This window comes from Chiloscyllium punctatum, chromosome 43, assembly GCF_047496795.1.
Source record: "Chiloscyllium punctatum isolate Juve2018m chromosome 43, sChiPun1.3, whole genome shotgun sequence".
NCBI lineage: Eukaryota > Metazoa > Chordata > Chondrichthyes > Orectolobiformes > Hemiscylliidae > Chiloscyllium > Chiloscyllium punctatum.
Window position 1 is genome coordinate 56,040,374 of NC_092781.1, and position 17,809 is coordinate 56,058,182.

General features: G+C 42.3%; 1 protein-coding gene across 1 annotated transcript; it reads right to left on the reverse strand.

The window, feature by feature from the left end:
* Nucleotides 1-1,138: 1,138 nt before the first annotated feature.
* Nucleotides 1,139-13,372, reverse strand: LOC140466549 (procathepsin L-like). Its single transcript, XM_072562023.1, has 5 exons — nucleotides 13,322-13,372; nucleotides 10,589-10,730; nucleotides 9,647-9,769; nucleotides 6,056-6,235; nucleotides 1,139-1,345 (listed from the first exon to the last, which is right to left on the reverse strand). Exons 1-5 carry the CDS (start codon nucleotides 13,336-13,338, stop codon nucleotides 1,139-1,141), a joined length of 669 nt encoding a protein of 222 aa, XP_072418124.1. The 5' UTR covers nucleotides 13,339-13,372.
* Nucleotides 13,373-17,809: the final 4,437 nt, after the last annotated feature.

Here is a 17,809-nt window from a genome sequence, read left to right on the forward strand (position 1 = left end):
GAAGGAGAGCATTCCAAGATAAGGTTGAGATGACTTAGGAGTGCTGAAAGATTATATAGTCCTTGCTAAGTGCTCCACCATGGACATGCTGGTCAGGCATGTGTCCCCTTCTCTGTCACCGTCGGAATGAAAGTCGCCCAATCTTTGGCAGCATCTTGACTCCGCTGATGCCTTGGTCACAAGGAGGTCTTGATGGACATCAGCAAATTAGATGGCACTGATGATGCTGGGCATGACATTGGTCCAAACACGATTCTTTTGTTACCACGAGGCTGCTTTAGATATCGCTTATTAATGCAGTCACTGCAGTTGCTGTCAGATCTTGTACTGGGCCTAAGCTCCATTGCTGCCTCCATGAATCTGTGATGGAGACCTGCACTAACAGGAACCCAAACTCACGTTCTCCTAATCTCCATGAATCTGTGCTGGATACGGATCATGACAGGAACCCGAAACCACCTTTCCCCTCTCTCCATGAATTTGCGCTGGACAGCGATACTGACAGAACCCAAACTAATCTTCACTCTGCCTCAATTAATCTATGATGGATGCAGTAATGTCAGGAAACCAAACTCACCTTTTCTGCCTCCATGAATCTGAGCTGGATACAGATACTGATAGGAAACAAAACTCACCTCCGCTTTGCCTCCATGAACCTGTGCTGGATACAGACACTGACAGCAAACTGACACACTTGCACCCTACCTCCATGAATCTGTGCTGGATGCAGATGCTGCCAAAATCCCAGACTCACCTGCACAGCTAATTTTGTGAATCTATGATAGTTACAGATATTGCCATGAACAAAAACAGAGCTCATCTGCTGCCTGCACGAAACTGTACTGGATATGGACACTGCCAGGGATTTAGACTCATCACCGCCTGAGCAGCCATGAATTATCGTCAGGACAGGAGCCATCAGGAACCCAAACTCTCTTGGCTATCTCCGTTGTGAGTCCATGCTGTTCCACAAACTCACAGATTTCGCTGCTCTTCACCAAGAGGTAATTAAAATAAACTCCTAGAAAACTTACAAGCGAACACAGACAGGACCGAAGAAATAAAATAAAACGAAATGAGAATGAATCCCGACTCCACCACAATCTTACGAGAAGTCTTGGGGATTTACCTTTCCGATTTAAGGGTAAGTTTCAGCAGAGTTGATGCCTTGAAATTGAATCACTGTCTCAAAGGCGTGCGGTGCGCTATAACCAGAGCATCTAGGTTTGTGTCCACAGTCAATCAGATTCTGTTCACTGAGAGAAACCAGGTTTCCATGCCTTTTTGCCCACTGTCCTTCTATGCTACCAGTTGCACTGAAAGCCCAGGAAGAAGAACATTGACCCTAGTGTTGACAGAAATATAACCACATTAAATTATATTGATCGAAAAACGATATCCAGTTTGCATCTAAATTCATTTGGAACACATTCTCACACTTAGTCTAAATGTTTGTTCAAGTTTCTCAGAATTACATGGAATCTGTGAATATCGGTGTGCCTGGGTTCGGATTTGATTTGATTTATGTATTGTCACGTGTCGCGAACAACAGTGAGACCCTTTGTTTATGAGCAATATAGGCACATGATAGTATGCGAGGATGAAGAGATCAAAAAAGACTTGGACAAATGGTACATTGCAGAGAGTGGGCACAAGGCAAATTCAATGTCAGCAAAATTAGTATGATTGGAGCAAGACAGACTCATAACCGTCTAATCACATCTGGGGAAAAGCTGTTCCTGCACCTGCTGGTGGATGTGTTCAAGCTTCAGTATCTTCTACCTGACTGAATGCATGTAAGGAGTACATTACCGGGGTGAGGTAAGTCCTTGGTGATGTTGCCTGCCGTTTCGTGGCAGCGAGATGTGTAAGTGGAGTTCATAGATAGAGTATTCGATTCCATAATGGTCTGGGCTGCGCACATAACCTTCTGTAGTTTGTTATGATCCTGAGCTTCGCAGTTGTCATACCAGGCCTTCCGATCCCAGACAGTATGCGCTCAAAGGTGCAACTGCCGACGTTAGTGAAGGTACTTGTGCACATGCCAAAATTTCTGAGCTCTCTGAGGCAGAAGAGGCGTTGTTGTAAACACATGGTATTTTCCAGAAAGAATGTCCATTATGGTCAGTCTAGGAAATTTGAAATTTTCCATTCTGTCAACCTCATTCCCATTGATGTACATGGAAGCGAGTTCTTCTCCTTTCATTCTGAAGTCAATTACGTGTTAATTAATTTTCCGAAAATTGAGAGAGAGAATGAAGCTATTCTCATTGCACCACGTCAATGATCCCTCTATCTCCCTTCTGCCTTTTCATTCATCATTGTCATATTTCGCTCCTGTTACAGTGCTGTCGTCAGTGAATGTATAGATGGTGTTCGTTTGGGATTCGTGGGTGTAAAGGGAGTACAGTAAATGGCTGACCATTCATTATTTGGGGACGCAAGTGGTGAAGGTTTTTCGGGAGAAGGTGCAGTTGCCTATATTCAATGATTGGTATCTGTGGGTCAGACAGCTGCGAATCCAGTTGCAGACCATAGAATCATGACCAATGTCACAGGGTTTTGAGTTCAATGTGGAGAGGATAAGAGTGTTGAAGGCAGAGGGGTAGTCAATGAGCAGGAGTCTGACAAATGTGCCCTTGTCCAGATGTTCAAGGTGTGCAGGGCGAGAGATATTTCACCCACTGTGGACCTGTTACTTTAATAGGCAAATTTTAAGCGACTGAGGCAGGCAGGGAGAATGGAATTGATGTGGACCCTCACCAGCTTTTCGAGGCACTTCATGATTATTGTGCTCAGGTCACTGGTCTGTATTCATTAAGAAACAATGCATGAGTTTTGTTTCCTCACTTACGAAGATGATGGTGGTCTTCTTGAAGCAGATTGGGACTTCAGCATGTGGAAGAGAGATTTTGAAGATGTCGGAGAATTTTCCACTAGCTGGTCCAAACTGGAGCTGAGTGCCTGGCGTGGAAAGTATTTGGGCCAAGCAGCGTCCTTAGGGTTATTCCCAGGAGGACTGAACTGATTTCTACAACAGTGACCAACAACCTGAAGCATTGACATTTAAGAGGATTATTTGATTATGAAAAGTCTTCTTAATAGGAGCACTTGTCTCATTATTCAATTTCCACTTTTGCCAAAATCACGAAATGCATTGGCTATCAAGGGAATATGGCATGGCCCTCCGAGAGGGACAGAATGAACGCTGTTTCCGATTGGTTACAAACGATCATGGTGTTCGATCAGACCAAATAGGATCTCAGGGCAAGATGCACAGGCTCCAATTGTGTGGGCCTTGCTAATGAACTTTGGTATCTGGCATTTGCTGGTCCCCAGTCCGGGGATCGACCATAGTCTGCTGCCAGGGCGGGGAGTCGTCCTTGAGTCTGCAACCCAGAAACTTGGTTTCAACAATCCTTTGGCTACAAAGTGACCAGTTCGAGGATTGGGACCTGTTGTCACAGGAAGAAGAGTTTGCAATTGTTCACCTCTGAGGGCTGTGCATTGAGAGGTCAGGGAGATTGCAGTTGTGTTCGAGGATAGGTGATAACACTATATGCAATGGTGAATAAAATGAATCTTGGATGGGAAGGGAGTCCATAAAGTGGTTGGATGAGGTGCGACAGTGTAAGCAGCAAAACCTTACCTCTGCAAACCTTGCTCCTCTTCCTTCCACATCTGACACCAGGCTCTCAGTACACACATTGATCCTATCTGACCATGACATTAGGCATCATGGTGGTGCAGTGACATTAAGGCTTCTCTCCACAGAGAGAGAAACAGCCATGTGGAAGGTCAAGCTGATACCACTTATCGAAAAGGATAAAATAATGTACGAGGTTTGTCATGCTCCTTTTCCTCCTTTTCCTTCATTGTCTCAGATATAATGAATACCAGTTTTGGGTGGGGCAGGAAGGATCGGACTCATTGTTGCAGCCTGTGAGCCCTGCAATGGTTTGTTCAGTCAGCCTCGCAGCATTTTTGCCTGGCGGGAGCTCTGACAATGCTGAGCAGAACTGGGCAGCAGTTTGGAGGTGGAGGCTCAACCACTTCTATGATATCTTGAGTCTGGGTCTTCGGAGTGACCTGTGTGTGCTTTCTCCTCCAGCAGGGCACTGTCCCTATTACTTGTGATTAGAAAGTGGCACCTCTACTACAGGCCTGTGGAGCAGTTGGCGATGGGGTACAGCATAGTGCCCATGGCCAGCAAATGCTGAGGGTGGTTTGCCTGCTTCTCTATGCCAACTGCCAAACTGTCCTTGGAGGTTAGATTATTCATTTGATTGGGTATCTGGGTCCCCGCAGTGTGTCTGCATTCCTGGCATCTTTCAAGTGTACATTCCTGTCTGCTGCATCTGCTGCTCCCTGGTGCATGTAGATGTTTGCCGACACGACGGTCTCTTCTGCCCGTACCGGGTCGCTGGCAGCCCTCCGAGTGCTGTGGGAAAGGACACAGTGAGGTGCTTACCAGACTGTGCTCCCACATCCTCAATATCTCACATTCCCAGGGAGCTGGTGGTGTGTGCTGGACGCAGACTTACTGATATTTCCTCTGATGCTGCAATACTTTCATGTTCAGAGAACGAGGAGTTGTCTTCTTTCCCTGAAGAGCTCGAATAGATGCTGATGGAACCGACAGAACACGAAAGACAGAAGTTTCTGGGGCTATTGCAAAGACACACTGAGAATTAATGAGACTGACAGAATGCTAACAAAGCAGTGATGAGTGGTATTTACTCGCTTTGTAGAATGTGGGTGTATCATGTTTTCTTGTGAGAAACAGGATTCACTCCTCACAGGCTGAGGAATCTGGTGTCAGACACCTCTTCACCAATCCAAGAGCTTTCTGTCCACCAGTATTCTCTCATCTCCTGGAATGACAGAAAGGGAAGGATTGAGAGAGAGATTTAAGTTTGGCATGACCGTTGGTGTTGGTACATGACGGGAGGTATTCCGAGGTAGTGAATTGGCAATGCCAATGCGATGTTGGTTTTGAAGATGAGGAAGACGTCAGTGACAGCATGAATCTGGGTAGGAGGGGGTGCTGGGGCTGGGATAAAGTGAGTCGGAGGGGGAAGGTGGGTTGTCACAGCGATTCTGACACATAGCATTCTTATGGCATGTTGGTTGTTTTTCTGTACCATTCTCTGGCCTGTTCGAAAACATTCCTATCTGAGCAGGGCAAGGTTACCATGCTCGTGCTCATGTTGGTTCACTGCAGCTTTTTCGTGATGGCTCAGCTCCCAGGATATCGGGCACTAATCATGAATCTATTGAATTGCTCCGGGAAGAATGTGTGGGAAGATTAGACTCGGAGTGGATATGTGGGATGTTATAGCTGCATTGACATAGCTACCGAGATGCTTTTGATAAGGATAGTGAGAAATCTCACTGAGCCTCATGGTGTTCTCCCTCCCAAACATTCAATGCAACTGACACTTAGTGAATTACAGTATAATCCGATCTTTTACAACTCCCATTTGTACACAATATTTCATATACTTACCATCAGGCTCTGCCCTCCTGTCGATCAGCCTTGACCAATTGGAGACAATGATTGAGAGAGGTACAAGGCCCAACAGAAGTGAACTGTGAGTTAGGTTTTAAAATTTGGGGTGTCGAGCATATGATCGAATATTCTTTGAAAAAGACTGGACATGGTATCACAGGGAAGCTTGGCACTGCAGCTCGCAACATTAACATTGTTGAGTTACGCCAATTTACATCTGAACTTATATTTATTACATCGTAATTGTACTGGTAGACTTCAATTTTACAATTTAATCTAACCATTGAATTTGTTTTTGCAGTAAGATTTCTCTAGATATTATGAGTAAAAGCACGAACATTACCATTGATACATATACCATGCTCCCTTGAATACTAGGAAACAAATGCAACAAGAAAACAGGAGAAGCAATTTCTGTTAAGAATGATCTACTGAAACGGAGCCTTTCCTAACAATTCCGACAAGCTGATCAAAACGTCCAATTCTGTTGAGAAATTAATGTCTGCACTTAATAATCTTGAGAGCTTTTTCTGATTTGTTTACCTGGTTTTTCACTGGAGTAACTAAACCTTCTCTTCGCCAGTCAACATTTGCAGTTCTTAGTTCAAAGTGACTTTCTTTAGATGCACTACTTTCATCTGTTTCATCAGCTTCAATTTCAGTCATGTTAACAGCTTCGATTCGGCGATGTCCATTCATGAGCTTATTGAACTCTTCATTGGTCTGAAAATTCAAACACATTGGTGAAATGATTGACTTTTAGTGGTGATTATGTCGGAGAAGTGTCAATAACGTAAGAGAGCTACATTCTACATAATCGCTGACTTTAGCATGAAGTGCGGGGAAAGCAATGAGGGCACTCGTTACTCGTGTTTAATCTTGGACTGAATAAATGAGCAGCAGGCAAATAAGTGGCCATCCATTTCGTCCCAATCCAATAAAACGCTGTGTGAGAAGGCTCGAGCAGCTCAAATATCTCTGCTCGATCGTTCAATTTCCAAAATGGCAATTGCTTTATACATGTGTTTCATTTTGCAAGAATCAGTTCGATAATGGTCTCTGATCATTAAAACCTGACAGGTCAATTTCATCATGGAAGGATAGGTTAACTCACCTCAGATTGGTGGGCTTTATTGGTGTTTGAGATGAACCTTCCCAATCCACATTCCATCACTGGCCTGATCTGAATTCCGGATAACGCGTTGGTCTTGAGTTGGCCTCATTGCCCATGGACTATTAGGTTTCGGTACGAAAATGAAATTGATCTTTTTCAAGAAGATACTGGATTGGAATGGTTAGAAAAGGACCAAATTTGGTGCTATCTATCATCAAATATCGTATCATCAGGAACTTTGGATATCTCCATACCCAACTCAGCTTGCAAACTGGTCGTGAGTCATCTGGTGTCTCTGTTTGATGGGTAGGAAGGGATACATGTCGGTTTGAAAGGGGAATGAACATGTCCCATCCTCTGAGTAATAAGCGTGGCCCTCGGTTCATGCAAAAGTCAGAGTTGCGCCTGTCTTTTTGATGGCTATATGGAGCATGCCTTGTTCCAGTCCTACTCTGACCCCTGTCAAAGTTCTGTCTCTGATCCATTGATTGTTGCTTCCTACTCTCACCCAGAATTAGAAATAGTAATCAATTTTACTCCGAATTTCCACCCTTCCCCCAACTTCACCTGGAATCTCTGAAAATCTTACTTTCCTTTCTTGAGTTTAGTGTTTCCATTTAAGGGCTAGACCATCTACTGTCTCCCAGAGTTACGTTGAACTACGTCTCCTCACACCCTGCGATCTGCAAAGATTCCATTCCATTTCCCAGGTTCTCCACCTGTACAGCATGTTCATCGGTGTCACCACCCATTGGGGTGTTTGTCACATCTTCGTTTTTCCTTACCGAAGGACTCCTCTCAATGCCGTTGACAGGCATTTCAGCTGTCTCACTCAGTTTGCGCAATTGTTTCCTCCCCCATAAGAACATAACAAATAGCAACATGAGTAGACTATTGGCCCCTCCACCTTGCTCCATCATTACATTCAGCCTCTCCCTATCGCTCAAATCCTGCAGTCCTGCCAAAATACTTGTAAATCTTTTCTGACCCCTTTCAAGTTTCACAACATCTTTGCGAGTGGAATGAGACCAGACTTGCACGCAATATACCAACAGTGGCCTAACCAATGTCCTCCACAACAGCAACATGACATGCCAACAGCTCTATTCAATAACATGACAAATATAGGGGAGAATCACAAACGCTTTCGTCACTGAACTATCTTCCTGCAAAGACATTCAGGCCTCAGAGAGAAGGAATTCCTCTTCATCTCGATTTCAAAACGCTGTCAATTTATTGTAACTCGATGATGTCAAGTCCTAGCCTCTCCCATTCGCGTCAACATCATCTGTGCACTCACCCTGTCAAACCCAGTAAGAACATGTAAATTTCAAAGGGATCACCTGTCATTCTTCTAAACCCCATTCACTAAAGTCCCAACCTGATTCGCCTTTACTCGCTGGACAGTCTTTGGTGCAGTGGTTCCCCTCCATCCCAGAAGGAAAATAGGATTATTTCTGTCTTCACTTTCCATAATCCCATTCTCTGTTTTCTGTTTAGCGAATAAATCCTCAACCAATGTCAATATGTTACGCATTACACCATAATCTTTTATTTTGTTTAGCAACAGCTGGTGTGGCCCTGCATGAAATGTCTTTAAAAATTGCAAGTGAACACAAACTATTGGCTTTCCTGTGGTAAAAAAAGTGTTGCCTGTTTGTTCACTTATTAACATTTGTCTGCACATAGGTCCAGCAAGTTATTAAAGAGGCAAAAGAAATATTTGTCTTTAATGCAGAGCAAAGACAGCATCAAAGTGGGGAAGTCTTGTTGCGATTGGACCAAGTCAGTCAGACAGCACAGAGGGCACTGTGATTAGCACTGATTTCACTCTTTGCGGAGGAATATTTGGAAGGAAAGTTGAAGCAGGTTAATCAAAACTATTCCTATGAAGAAGAGAATTATCACGAAAGAAACAGTTGGACAGACTGGGCCCACTCCTCATGAAGGATGAGAAGATTGAGTGCTGAACTTACTGAAACAAATAAGATTCGAAGGCGATTGACAGGGCTAATGGTGAGAGGATGCTTTTCATGATGGGAAAGGTGAGTACAGAACAATGTCCTGGCATAGACATTGACGCTACTATTTACTTATCAATGTGACTGAACTCTGTGATCTGCCTGTATTGTTCGCAAGACAAAGCCTTTCACTGTGCCTTGGTACACATCACATTAAATTCAATTCGATTCAATTCAATTCAATTAAGTTCAATTCAGCTCAATTCAATCCATTTCAATTCAATTCAAGCCAATTCAATTCAAATCATTTCTTTTCGATTCATGGGATGCTGGTGTAATGCTGATGTCATTAGTCACATTTTTTGGAAGTGCCGAGAACAGGGGAAATGACCAACTGTCCTGAGGAGCAATAATACAGAGAGCAGGATTATTCTTTAATATGTTTGGAAAGCAGGTTAGTTTATCTGCTGTGGATAAAGTTTAGTCAGCGATAGGTAGGACAGAGGCAGAGATCCAGCAGACTCAAGAAGAATATTATAGCCGAAGGGAGCAGCCTCCACAGTACAGAATGCAACTCAGGCGTCCAGACGTCATAACAGACAGCATCGATGAAGGCGCAACAACACAGAGGTGTATCCATGGTGTGACTGCCGTCCATAGAGTGTGCTCAAGCCAGCTGGTGCTGTATAATGCAAATTAGTTGTACAAAATATGATCATGCAAGTGAGCAGAAATTGTCAAATTCAGGGGATTGCCAGTCATTAGAGTTGTCTTCCAAAAGAGAAATGGAGACTTGAGTCATTGAATATATTCAAACTTGAGAGAGATTATTTTGATTTCCAGAAGAGTTACGGGTAATGGAAGCCTGGAATGAGAAGGAAGGAATCAACAAATTGGGGTAAAGTGAGATCAGTCATTGAGTGCACTGAATGAGTGAGTCAGCTTGGGGGACCAAATGACCAAGTGCTGCTCCTGTAGCTGAATATAACCTTGTACCAGCTTCACAATTTCACAATGACCGGCATCAAATAGATCGTAGACGATATATCCTGTACACACCAGATCTCCAAACTTGTTCATTCCCAATTTAGATGTGCGTTTCCCCAATGAGTGCTCGAGGTTGTGTTGTTCGATGTATCTCATATTGTCCTCCCATATCATTCTCCTGTCGCTCTCCTCATCCTGAATAAACAGATTAATATAATTAGACTCCAGCTTCTTTCATTCATAAAATAATACAGAAGCATTAGAAAACGGTTTGTGAAATCTGAAATAACATTTTCCTGTCAGGATTCATCGTCCCACCCAGATGTGAAAATGATTACTCAGGTTCCCCAGACCCATCTCAACATAACGCACCCATAGCAAAACCTGTCGAGCTGCCAGTCTGAGAGATTCATGCTGAAAGTGAATTGAAATTAAATAGCTGAACAGGAGTCCCTGTCTGAAGCAAGATTAGGCCAGTGGCAAGCATGGAATTCCTTGCAAAACAACCGAGGCCACTACATGGGCAATTACTGTCCATGTATGTATCTTCTTAACCTGTTGTGTGAGAGAACTGCGTTAAGCTGCCAGCATAGTAAAGTGGGCTTCGGCAAAGAGATGCTTCATTGAATGGGCCGCTTGGGATGATCAGACGGCTCCCCCATCCCTCAGTCTTCAAGATGCCCACTTACAAATGCCTCTTCAACACCAAGAATGGATCTTAATCTTCTAGAGTCAGATTTGTGTTTTTTGTAGTGAATCCAACAGGACTGCAGCGGGATCCTAGTAAATTAAGATAAACCAAGTGGCTGCTGCTTCACTTTGTGTTTGGTCAGTTCACTAATGAAGATAGAAACTTGGAGAATACCATTGAATTTCAAGATCAATATTTTCTCAATGTCACTTCACTCAGCAGATGCCTCTCATTGACTACAACTACATATTCTCAATCTCTGTCAATTGTGTGCAGTCCATTTTTATTCTGAGTGAGCTGAACAGTACAGACTCTCCTTTTACCTTGGTGTACTGGTTCCCATGTTGTGATTTCCAGTTTTTCCAGTCTTCGTCCAATTTTGAATCAAATGTGTCTGTTGAGACCGCAGCCAGAATAGATACCTCCACACTGCACAGAAACAGCCAGACGTTCATGATGCACAACCTAATAGGCAAGACCAGTGGGTTTTAGCCAGGGAGTGGGCAACTTTCAAGTTAGCTGTTTCCTTATTCTGAGAAGAAACAATACACATTGTACAAAAAATACAAACAATAAAAAACCAACATTTCATCCAATGCTGAAAGTTTAATGTAATTCACCTTCACGAGACATCGTCTGTGGACTGGAATCTTCCAGCACTAGATTGATCAAATTAATGACGTACGAAATTGAAAACCAAATATTGGAAACAACACAGTATGATGAAATTGTACTTTTCCATAAACTGCCTCCGTGTGATGAACGTTATTTGAGTCACGGTCCACAGTTCATGTCGTGATAATTATATTGCAATAAGTTCTTAGAAGGTTTGACTGTGGGATTAGCAACAGGAAAAGATGTAAATGTATCAGTATCTACTGTCACTTTAGACAATGCAAAAAGCATCCGAGGACTACATGTAAACCGCGAGTTGAAAGCGAAGGAAGAAATTGAAACAAATTCAATCCAAATGAAAGATACAGGTAAAACAAATCCAACAGAAAAAGCTCGTATGTCCTCAGTAAAAAGATAGAATTAATAGTTCCCAGATTGAATGTGTGCAGCATTTTTAAAATGTTGATGTAAAAAGTCACAAAGAAATGGATATAACATGAAAGTAGTTTCAGAGATGTGGTTCCAAAATGATCACGGCAGGGAACATTCAATTGAGTATTCAAGAATCCTTCATCTTTATGAAGTCAACGAACAAACCGGAGGGAATGTTGCCAGCTAGTTTGATAATCTTCAATGTGAAAAGAGGAAATTTAAACGAGAGGCAAGCGTTTGTTTGTTTTTTACACAGAGTCTGGCACATGCCTGGAAAAGGCTGTCAGTTGATGTGCTAGAAGTAGATGCAATGTCGAAGTTAAGAGACATTTTGACAGACACATGAACAGGCAGGATATGGAGGGTCACATAACATGTGAAATCAGATGAGGTTAAATTAGAAAATCATCATGGTAGGCGCATGCATGGTGGTCTGAAAGGCCAGTTTATTTGCTGTACTATTTCAAGTTTAAAACATCGGATATCAGTGAAATAGTGAGAAATGGTTTTGTGGATGTTTATGTGTGGTGATGAGAAAGGAAAATAAGTCTCTGTTGGGTCTCATTCATGTGTTTTTTAAGAGTGTAGATGGAGAGCACACACACCAAGGAACAGTGGGACTTTGTAAGAAAGGTACCGAATTAGTCATTACAATAATAAATTTCACGTTGATTGGATGAATCAAATTGAAAAATACAGCCTTGCGGTTGAATTCATGGGGTGTAACTACAAGAGTTTTTTTTCGAAGAATACGTTCTAGAATCAACTGGAGAACAAGCTATTTTCGTCCTTGTATGTATGAAACGCGACAGGATCATCAATAATAATATCGTAAATGATTCGTTCAACAAAAGTGGTCACCGTTTTTCGGAATTTCATATGTAATGTAAAATTGAAAATCTTGGATATCAAGGTAGTGCCTTAAACTGAAGGAAGATCAAGCACAAGGAGATGATGACAGCGTTTACCTGAGTGGGAAACGGAAAAAATGTTGAGAGGGAAAAGACTGGATTAACAGCGGGATACAGTTAAGGTAATATTTCGGTGTTCTTATCAAGGAACTATTCGATAATGCAGAATGTAAGAGAAGGATGTACCATTTATGGCAAACTACCAAGTTCAAGGCGAGTCTAAAGATATTGATCATCATCTATGCAAACATCGATTAGGACATTAAAAAAGTAGAAACTGACAGATGACAAACATAGATGATGAGAACAAGAATATGAATGTTAATGACAAATAGAGAAAAGAAACTGAAAGCAAGGACTTTTATACTTATTTAAATGAAGAAGCTAGCTGAAATAATGATTATTTCGATGGTGAGATTTGCATATGGATAACGGGAAAGAAGAAAGTAGCAGAGAGTTTGAAAAAATATGCAGTTTCATGTTAAAAAGAACGAAACAAAAAGGTTCAGAATCAAGAGGTAAAGGGAGGGAACTACCTTGATCGCTAAAGGAACAATTACTCAGAAAGCAAATGAGATTAAAGTCTGACATTCACTTGGATCTGAATGATTAGACCTAAACGTTATAAATATAGTTACTGCAGTGATAATGGCTACGATAGTGGCAATATTACTGCGGCTCAGGAATTGTTTTCGCTACGGGAAATCTGCAAATAGGGCAACCCACAAAAAGGAAGAGAATAGCAAATTGGAAGATTTATGCAAGTTAGGAAATATGATGTCATTGGCTAAAATCGAACAAAAAGTAACGACTGTTACAGCACACCAACAGGCCTATCGGCCCGACAAGCTTATGTTGACACATATTGCCCGTCACCAATGAACTGTCTTCAATTAGAGGAGACAGTCAACCTCCGTTCCTATTCTTGTTTTCTACCAGGTACTGCCATTGTGTCTGCTTCCACCAACTCTGTCAGAAAGCGCTCTCAGCACTCATCACTTTTTGTGAAATACTTGCCTCTTTTAAAATGCACGCCCGCTCCGCATGTTTCCCTGAGTAACTGACCCCTCCCCCCTGGGAAAAAGGTCTCCGACTCACCATTCGATCAATGCCATCCATGTCCTATTATCTGACAGGTCACCCCAAAAAGCAAACCCAGTCTCCGTGATAATGGACATAACACATAGAAAATTACAGCACAGCACGGACCCTTCGGCCCTCGTTGCAGCGAACTGTGGAATAAAAGTAAAACACATCTACCCTACACAATAATGCATTCATCCGTACATTTATCAAATGACCATTTAAATGCCCTTAACGCTGGCGGGTCAGCTGCTGTCGCAAGCAGTACATTCCCCACCTTTACTACTGTCTCAGAAAAGGAACTACCTCTCTCATTCGTCCTCTCTCTAAGGTACAGCCCCACAATTTAAAGATGTCCCGTCGTGCTAGCCATTTGAGGAATAAAGGCTGTCAGTCTCCACTCTGTCTACCTCTCTGACGATCTCTTATGTCTCAATTAAGTCACCTCTCAACATTCTTTTCTCCGACAAAACAGCCTCAATTGCCTCAACCTTTCATCATAAGACCTTCCATCCAGACCAGGCAACACTCACGTAAATCTCGTCGAAAGCCTCTCCAAAGCTTAAACACTTTTCCTCCAATTCAGTGAGAAGAACTGTACGCAATATTCGAAATGAGGACACACCACAATTTTGTACAGCTGCAACATTTCCTCGTGGCTACGAAACTCAATTCCTCTGCCAATAAAAGTGAACACAGCCCGTATGCCTTATCAACAAATTTCTTAACCTGCATAGCTATTTTAACGGATCTCTGTACATGGACACCGAGATCTCTCTGCTCATCTACACTTGCAGGAATCTTATCATTCGCCAAGTAAATTTATTCCTGTTACCCCTCATACTTTTGCGCATTGACTAACATTTGGCTCCGCAGCCCATCTCTGCAGATTATCTTTCTCCCTCCGTACCTTGTAATATACATGAGCACTATCCACAACTCCAGCGACCTTAATGTCACTCGCAAATTTACTATCATATGCTTGTCCGCCCTCATCCAGATTATGTCCAAAAATAACAAACAGCAGTGTCCCCAAAACAGATCCTTGCATTACACCACTACTAACGGAATCCCAGTAAGCACATTTCCCAACAACCGCCTCCCTCTATCTTCTCTTAACGAGCCAATCTCTGATCTAAACCACGAAATCATGCTGAATCCCATGCCTCAGTACTTTCTGGAATAGCCAGGCGTGGGGAACCTTATCAAAAGACTTACTGAATTCCATGTACACCACATAATCTCTTTACCCTCATCCAACTCGTTGGTCACCATCTTATAGAACTCAATAAGTTTTGTGCGGAATGGATCTCCCCTGCACAAAACCATGTTGACTATCCCCAATCAACGGATTCGTCTCCAGATGATTATAAATCCTGTCGTTTATAAACTGTCCCAACATTTCACTCACAGGAAATGAAAGGCTCACTCGTCTATAATTATAAGAGTTGTCTCTACTAGCCTTCTTGACCAAGGGGAGAACATTTGCCATCCTCCAGTCTTCTGGCACTATTCCCGTCGCCAATGAAACCTCCTCCTTGTTTCCCAGGATCCGAGGATAAATCCTATCCAATCCAGGGGACGTATTTATTTTCACACTTCCAGAATTGCGACACCACCTACTTGTGAACCTCAGTCCTATCTAGTCTCTTAACTTGCATTTCAGTATTCTCGACAGCCTTTCGCCATAGCCAAAATGTCCCCCATACCAGGCAACATGTTAGTAAACATTTTCTGTACACGCTCCATAGCATTGACATCCTTCTGGTAGTGTGGTGTACAGAAGTGTGAACATTATGCTGAGTGCGGCCTGAAGTAAAGTTCTGTAAAGCTGAAGCATAATCTCTCCACCCTTACATTTACTGCCCTTTCAATGAAGCCAAGCATGCGATATGCATTTCTCTAAATACCTATCGATATACGCTGCTGCCTTCCATGATCTGCGGACCCAGAAACACAGATCTCTCTCCATACTAACTCTCCTAACGATTCTTCCATTCACTATATATTTTTCATCTGTACTTGACCTTCGTTAATGCATCAACTGACCTTTTTCGAACTCAACTCCACCTGCCATTTTTCTGCCCATGCAGTGACTGATTTATATCCTGCTGTCTACTCCGAAGGTCATCCTCACTGTCCACAAAACCACCAATCCTTGTCGTCCATAAACTAACTAATTTGGCCAGCTATGTTTTCCTCCAAATCATTTATGTAGATCACAAACGACAGGTGTCAAACCACTGAATACTGTGGAATTTCACTTGTCAGAAGCCACAATTTTGAAATGAATTCTGATTAATTCCACAGCTATACTCTTCCTTGTTCGGGTAAGCAAGGTCTGTTTATATCTTGCCAGCTCAACCCTGAGACAATGTGACTTCACCTTTTATACCAATCTGCCATGAGGGACCTTATCAAAACTTTTACAAAAGTTTTTTGTCGACAGCATCAACTATTATTCCCTCATCAATTAACTTTCTCAAACCCTAAAAAAATCGACCACGTTCGTGAAGTGTGACCTTCCCAACATAAATATATTGAGTCTATCCTTCATAAGTCCATTTGCTTCTAAATGCCTACAGATCCTACCTCTGAGAATCTTTTCCCATCGTTTCTCTGCAAACAATATGAGGCTCACAGGTCTGTAATTTCCATACATAACACTCTGACCTTCCTTAAACAGTGGGATAACAATGGCTACTCTCAACTCCATTGGATCCTCACCTGTTGCTTCCCCTGGTGGAATGCATGACAACACAAATATTAAGTAAAGTCACAAAATGGCTAAGGACCATGGGTTTCCAGTCTCTCAGTGGACGCAGATGGCATGTCATAGTTAAACATAGGGGTCACCATATCTCAGGAAAGGGCTTAGCTCAAGAATGTGGGACTTTCAAGGTAACCGTATGCGATATGGAAAGTAAAGAATAACAGCACCTTGAAAGATCACACTTTCAGCAAGGTCAATCAACGTCGTTTTCTGAAAGGAAATTCCATTTGTTCAAACGATTTTGAGGATATAACTGCAGGTTGGAAATCATAGGAAGCAGGATAGTATTGTGATTCGGTAGCTAAAAATGTTCAAAATTGTTAGAGATGAAAGATGCAAGAGCTCACACTGACAGAGTTGTATATCAGCGGAAATAGGGAGTTAGCGAACAAATAGCAGACAGAGAGTTGGGATGAACAGATAACTTCTAAGTTGGCAAATTGCAATGCGTGGAATGCCGCAGCAATTGAATATGGAACATCATCTGTCTATTAGCTATAACGGTAACATAATGAATGAACAGAGTCTTTAACAGCCAAATCTTACGAAATCTGCAATGTAAATTGGGAAGAGGACACAAACTGCGTGCAAAGTCACGGAGAGAATTTCTCGGGAGACAGATATTTGGGAGGTGGAATAAAATATGGCAAAGTGGTCGATTCTCCATTTCGTTGAGTCAGCAGGAAAGCAGAACGTTATTAAATTGAGAGTAGAATGTAGTTGGACTCAGGGATGCAGGACAGCCCCAAATAAATTCTGAGGAAACTCAGAAAGTCTGCAGAATCTATGGAGTGAGAAACAGAGTGAATGTTTTGACTCTGGTTTGACATTTTCAGAATTGAAAAGGGCTGGATCTCCATGCCGTGCAACAAAACATGCAGTCACAAAATTATGTGTATCGAAATTAATTTGACAATTGTTAGTCCATTTTGCCCATTTAATTTGAACAGTTCCCATAATTTACTGTTGCCTACTTCGAAACTTTCCTCAAATTTAGAAATTGTGCTTTTAATTACAAAGAACAATCTATTAAAATCAACGAGGATTAAGTGAGGACTGTAGATGCTGGAGATCACAGCTGAAAAATGTGTTGCTGGAAAAGCGATGCAGGTCAGGCAGCAGTCAAGGAGCAGGTGATTCTCCTTGGATGCTGACTGACCTGCTGCGCTTTTCCAGCAATACATTTTTGAGCAACAATCTGTTAAACCAAAACTTGAGTAAAATGGCCATCATCCTATTCTTTAATTCACATGACCTGAAGACCAGTGTTGGTTAGGTGGGCTTGGATCGGCGCAACATCGAGGGCCAAAGTTCCTGTACTGCGGTGTATTGTTCTCTGTTCTATGTTCTATGAGATCTTCATTTCACGCAGAGATCTCTGAATCAATCATTCTGTAGATTATATTTTCAATCAGAGTACAAGACTGTGATGTAATTCTTATTCATGCCCAATACTGCCTCACTGTTTCTGATTTCTCGTATTGTCAGAGATATAGACAACAGGGGTATATACAATGTGTGCGTGAAGTCTTCAGTTCACATATGATGCGGGGCGAGAGAGGCACGTCAGTTGGAAGCTGGGTTTGAGGAATTGGCTCGCTGATGGGTTAAAGATTGGTGGGTGATGGCGAAGAGTATACAGTGTTATGGGTCCGTAAGTCAGGCTGAAAATGACGAGGAATGCTGCGAACTGCAACATTTGATGGTTATTGAGTGTTTAGGATTGTGAC